A 6,626-nucleotide genomic window follows, 5' to 3' on the forward strand; every position below is an offset into this window, starting at 1 on the left:
ATTTTGTACCAATTTGTTGAAACACTTGGCATCACATATTCATCCCAACCACAGTGATATTGTTTTCAAAAATAAGCAAAATTAAAATAAACAACAAGTGCAAATCCTGATACAGAATTTATTCAAGAACTTCAAAATTATTCAAAATTTATATTATATTCCAAGCCAGAATCCTAAATGGAAGCTATAGGATGTGATATTAGAAAACCCTTCTGTGGAATCTCTTCAGGGCATTACTGATATCTCTATTCCTCAGGGTGTAGATGAAAGGATTAAGCATAGGGCTCACTGCAGTATACATCAGTGAAGCCACTGCATTCTTTTGTGGAGAATGTGACACAGCTGAGCCAAGGTACACACCAATTCCAGCTCCATAAAATAAACAAACTACTGTCAAATGAGAACCACAGGTGGAGAAGGCTTTATATTTCCTACTTGAGGAAGGGATTTTCAGAATGGAGAAAACAATTTTACAATATGATAAAATGATCCCTAGGACAGGAAAAATGCCAAGTATAACACTAATAAAACATATTACTATGTTACTACTGAGTGTATTAGTGCAAGCAAGATTAAGAAGTTGTGAAGGGTGACAGAAGAAATTTGCAATTTCCACATCCTTGAAGCAGGTAATTTGTAAGACAATCAAGTTGTGCAGCTGTGAATCAAAAATACTAAATGAAAAACACAACAAAATTAAGATAGCACAGACCTGAGGGTTCATCATGACAGTGTAACGAAGGGGATGGCAGATGGCCACAAATCGGTCATAAGCCATCACAGTTAGAATCATGTCATCCATACATGCAAAAAACAGGAAAAGAGACATTTGTGTCAAGCAGCCTGCATAGGAAATAAGTCTGCTGTGCATTTTGAGGCCCACAATCATCTTTGGGATGGTAGTCGAGATCAAAAAGATATCAACCAAAGATAAATTGGACAGGAAATAGTACATGGGTATATGGAGGTGTGAGTCAAAGATGATGATCAAGATGATGAGCAGGTTCCCAAGCAGAGTGACCAGGTACACTGATAGGAATAATCCAAAGAGGAAAAGCTGCAGATCTGGATCCTCTGAGAGTGCCACGAGATGGAATTCTAAGACATCTGTTAGATTCTCTACAGGATTATGAATCATTACCCTTTAGAAGAAGAAAATGTATTCAAAGAATGAGACAACTCCTTGCATTTGTCATGCAGATACTCTCAAATAAAGCACTATCACTTGAGTTTCATTAATCTTATTAATACATCTCAGTTTTGTCAAGCAAAGCATGCCTAGAATCCTTTCCTAAATGTTTTCTATTACATCCTCATAAATATGTGCATATTAGAGGCATTTAATTGAATTTTAGGAAAATAGCAACCCTAGAAAGGAAGAATAAACTGTGGTGACAGTCAAGTAGTGACCATTCTTAAGAGAAAATAGAGAACAATAGAAGTCCATTTAAGAAAAATAGTATAGCAAAAGAAAATTAACAAGTAAAAAATACCAAATACCAATGCATTATTTTAAAGACATTATAAAATAAGTATGAGAATGTGTACATACCCTTCAAGAACTGCTTTGTTTAAGCAGGTTATTTAAGTTGATAATATTTGCCATTTACAGGTACCATTTTCTTATATCAATGATTTTATATGCTCAAAGATGTAATTCCTCACACAAATATTATTTCTGTTTCAAATTAATTAAACTAATATTTAAATAATAATGTCTTCTTTACTTTTGACTATTCTCAAGTTTTCTGATATGGTAAAGACCTATGGTCACCTATTATTACTGGCAACCAAGGTTGATAAAAGGACTGAAAAAGGAAGATATCATGTCATTACATAGGCTTTTTGCACATCTATTTGTTCAGTTCAGAACTAAACATATAAGTTCATCCTTATGCTTCAGTTGATTTAAATCATAGAAACTGCTTCACAGACATTCCCAAGTATTTTGTTTTTATCATTTTATCACAATTAAATTCACTTGAAACACACTTCATTTTTAATATATTATTTATTCAATGTAATATATTTTATACTGGCCAAAGAATGTGCTCGGCCATTTCCAATTATTCTCCAAGATAAAATTGAATAATTTAGTTTAAGAAAATCTTAAACCTCAATTGCTAGACTTAAAGATATTTGTAATAAATAGACTTTAAATCAAATATTCTGTTAAATTGTACACAATTACTTAATTTCCAGTTCAAGACATAGATTCATGTTCAGCATATAGTGCTATGAATAACTTATGAGAAGCAAAACAGAAAATAGATGAAATAATGGAAATATACTTGACAGTAATGTTCTATCATTTTTAAACTAGGGAAAATATTTACTTCCTTTCTATATCTTCATAAAGACACATGACTAAGTGTTTAATTGGATAGCCAAAATTTCTCAACTTTCATACACACACACACACATGCGCGCACATACATGCACGCACACATACTTTTTTTAAATTTAATTATGAAACTAATCACATGATTGTAACATTCAAGATGTTTATTTCCTTCTAACTGAAGATGAGAAATGCTGTTCTAGAATAGTTCTGAACATTCAAAAAATGCTTAATGAGTATGAACTCTTGTTACAGTCAATCATGCAGCTGAATATAGTAATATATACCTGATAATTTTTACATCATAAATAATTTTTCAAAATAAGAAAATTACATATGGAGTTTTAAATACTTGCTATTCTCTTATTATTTCATCTGTGTAATTGGAATAATTTCATTAATTTGATGGGTAGCTCTTTCTAACCAATGTATTCATGTTGATATTGATTTTATATCCCTCAAAACCATTTTGTAAAAGTATTTTTATAAAGGTACCTACTGCTTATATATTCAAAATAAAACCATATCTTTATAACAATGAGAATTTGTTAGTTTATATCATGAAGTAGGTTAAGTCTCACTAGAGGAAACATACATTTATTAAAATTATTTCTCTTATATATGAAGTAATGGCAAGGGAACAATATAAAACATAAGCTTATTCCCAATGAAATATCTTCAAAATATCTGTGTATTTTTTAGTTCACAAAAAAGCATATTAGTTACTTTTCTAATTTTTTAATTGAAATTTTTTTCTTGCACTATATTTGATTATGCTTTTCCCATTTCCAATCACTTCCCATATATTTCTTGTTCCCAACCAATGAAACATGTGTCCTTTACTTCTCTGTGTGTAGAAAACAAAAGAGCATACAAAACCACAAACAAAACAAAACCACAAGAAACAAACACAAATAATCTCACAAAACTAAAAATTATTATGTGATGTACCAAAAAAGATCTTATTAGAGAAAAAAATCCCAAAAAAGCTCAGGACAAAACAAAAAGTCTGCAAAAACAAACAAAAACTGAGTTTATTTTGTTTTAGCCATCTACTTCTAGTCACTGTGCCTACCCTTCAGTACCCTGATTTCATGGGTACTAGGACCAAAAATTAGTAAATAGGACTTCAAGATACTGAAAAGTAAAATATAAATAAGGCAAAGCAACAGGTTACAAAATGGGCAATTATACATCAAATAGAGCATTAATGCATACTATATATAAATAACCAAAAATCTGGACCGAAGAAAATAAATAACTCAATAAAAATGAGCTCTAAAAAGGAGAGAGATCTTCAAAGCTGAAAAATAACTAGTAAAAAAAAAAGCTTAATGAAATTATCAACCTTTCTAGCCATCAGGAAAATGCAAATCAAAACCACTCTGATATTTGAACTTACACCTGTTAGAATAGCCAAGATACATAAATTAAATCTGTGAGGTATTGGGAAAGTGGAGTATTTACTATTGCATGTGGGAGTGCAAATTGTGTGGTCACTAATGAAGTGTTGTGCTTAGAAATAGATCAACCCTAAGATCCATCTATACTACTGGTGCATACTTGGGGCATTTATACAAACAGGAAGGTTAAATAGGTTGAATGTACTCTGATTTCCAGTGGAAATCAATCTTTGATATCATGTTCTATCAGTAATGTTAGTTTACTTCTAAAAGAAGTTTACCCTTATCTTCCATTGTTCTATTAACTAAGATTTCAGGAGAATGTTATACTAACAGTTGTTTAATAATACACAAATACATTTCAACATACCTAGGTAATAATATTGCCATTTTTTCCAATAGAGAAAACAATGCCACAAAATATAGTTCAGAAAATAAATGTGCTTGCTGTACATCAAATTCTCAAAGAATACATGGAAGATTAAAAATAAATGGAGAGACCCAAGGCTCAAGGTGTGTATGTGGCAGAGGATGGAATTGTCCAGTATCAATAGGAGGTGAAGCCCTTGAGTCTGTGAAGATTCATTTCCCCAGTGCAGGGGAATGCCAGGGTGTTGAGTTGGGAATGGGTGGGTGGGCATGGGAGCATTTACACAGAAGCAGAGGGAGTGAGAGGGGGATGAAAGATAGTGGAAAGGAAATAACATTTGAAATGTAAACACATAAAATATCCAGTAAGAATAAACGTGCAAATACATAATTCAATAATATCTTTAAAATAAATAGAAAAAACTTAAAAAGCATGTACACATTTCCTCTCATTCCTCTATGCCATGTATATTGATCAATGCTAAAGAGAGAAAAATTCTACCTCTTGAATATGGGCAGAATTCTAGGTAAGCAGTGAAATTAAAATCATTGAAAAAGCTGTCTTCATGAAAATAAATTAATTGTGGTACATTTTAATTTTTGATTTTATAAAATGTACCTATATCAGATCCAAACAATATACACATGGCTTTATTTTTTCTATCTGATAATCTTGGAGCAGTTCGATCAATGAAATATAATGTTTCATTTTTGAAAATGTGACAGAAATACAACATATAAAAAAGTTTTTATATTCAATGTATCATTAAATACAATACTTGATGTTATGGTGAATATCCTAGTACTAGTTTTCCTCACCATGGATATCTTAGATACTTTGGGATTCATAGAAAATAATTTAGAGGCCTTTATTTTATGTGAAATAATTGTAAGTAGAATCAGAGTCAATGAAAAGCAAATCTCGAATGAGTTATCTAATACATAAGTAAAACAGAATATATATTTCATAGTCCAAATAGCTGAAATCAATTATGTTAATGTTGTCTCATTATACCAGAATTGTGAAGTTTGTCTGCACAATATAAAAAGAAAATTTCAGTACAATTTTACTCTTCCAACCTCTTTCTACCTACCAGTTAATGCTACTGTTCTGTCCCATCATGGTTAGGAAGTACAGATATGTTCACCTTATCAAACCAAGTCCTGAGCCAGGATAGATATGAACAGTGAAATTTAATAGTTTCCTGATATAGTTATTCAGAGAAAGAGAAGGATGTGTGTACCAATTCACTGCAAACATAGATAATGAAGAACTGGAAGCACAGGATAATTATTGGCTGCAGTAAGACCTGGAAGACTAAATGCACAAAGCTCATCATTATCAAAGTTGGTTTGATTTGTCTTAGTCTCTAAGGACTTTCTAAATTAATGTTGAAAGAATAAGAAAAGAAAATGAACTAAACCCAGACAATATTGCTAATACCAAGAAGTGCATGGTGACAAGAGCCTGATATAGCTGTCTCCGGAGAGACTCTCTCTGCCAGAGCATGACAAATGCAGAGGTGGATGCTTGCAGCCAACCATTAAACTGAGAACTGGGTCCCTATCGGAGGTAATAGAGAAAGGATTGAAGGAGCTGAAGGGCATTGCAACCCCATAAGAACAATTATACCAATCAACCAGAGCCTTCAGGGACTAAACCACCATCCAAAGAATACACATGGACAGACCCATGGCTCCAGCTGAATATGTAGAAAAGGATGGCCTTGTTGGGCACCAAAGGGAAGAGAAGCCCTTGGTTCCACAAAGGCTCTACCCCTCAGTGTAGGGGAATGTCAGAGCAGGAGGCAGGGAGGTGTGGGTAAACAGGTGGGGGAGCACCCTCATAGAAAAAGGGGGAGGTGGGATGCGATAGGAGTTTTATGGATTGGAATCCAGGAAAGGAGATAATATTTGAAATGTAAATAAATTTTAAAAAATCCCATTAAAAAAAGAAGAAAATTAATTTCAGGACATGCTGTTTAAGATTTAGTTTTGTTTGTTCTAGAAGAGTTCTTGAGTGATGATTCTTTCCTTTGTTACTGCATCTAATTCTCAATATTTATGGGAACAGAAAACCAAAAAATGTCATTTTGTACATTGAAAGAGTCATTTGGATGTTCAGTTATACTTTTATTAAAGAAGGCATGTACTTAAATTCTCCAACATCAATATAGTTAATATAAAATTCTGTCATATTAGGTACATTACCTATAATTCAAGGCAATCAGAATCATATATTACTAGAAAATTAATTTTTCAGTTTGAAAGCAAATATCACTTTAACAATTTATCATCTAATATCCAATGATTGCAACCACAATTCTACTTTACAAATTCATGGCAAGCTAAATTTTCATGCATGAATTAATGCAAGAGTTACAAATATGCATGTTAAAATCTATAGTGTTTTCTGGGTAGCATTTTAGTAAATCATATAAGTCTTCATATAAGATTATTTAGTTGCAGAATACAAAAGAACTTTTTTGTCTTTTTTACAAGTAATGTTATAT

The 6,626-nt window shown here is 32.1% G+C and overlaps 1 protein-coding gene across 1 annotated transcript; it reads right to left on the reverse strand.

Annotated features, from left to right (window-relative positions):
- Nucleotides 1-199: 199 nt before the first annotated feature.
- Nucleotides 200-1,138, reverse strand: Or7e173 (olfactory receptor family 7 subfamily E member 173). Its single transcript, NM_001001005.1, has one exon. The coding sequence runs from the start codon at nucleotides 1,136-1,138 to the stop codon at nucleotides 200-202; it is 939 nt and encodes a 312-aa protein (NP_001001005.1).
- Between the last annotated feature and the right edge of the window lie 5,488 nt (nucleotides 1,139-6,626).

The sequence above is a fragment of the Rattus norvegicus genome, chromosome 8, assembly GCF_036323735.1.
Source record: "Rattus norvegicus strain BN/NHsdMcwi chromosome 8, GRCr8, whole genome shotgun sequence".
Lineage (NCBI taxonomy): Eukaryota > Metazoa > Chordata > Mammalia > Rodentia > Muridae > Rattus > Rattus norvegicus.

Bases quoted from the DNA above. Each gene is read 5' to 3' on its own strand.
- Or7e173 (NM_001001005.1), bottom strand. From the start codon at position 1,138: ATGATTCATAATCCTGTAGAGAATCTAACAGATGTCTTAGAATTCCAT.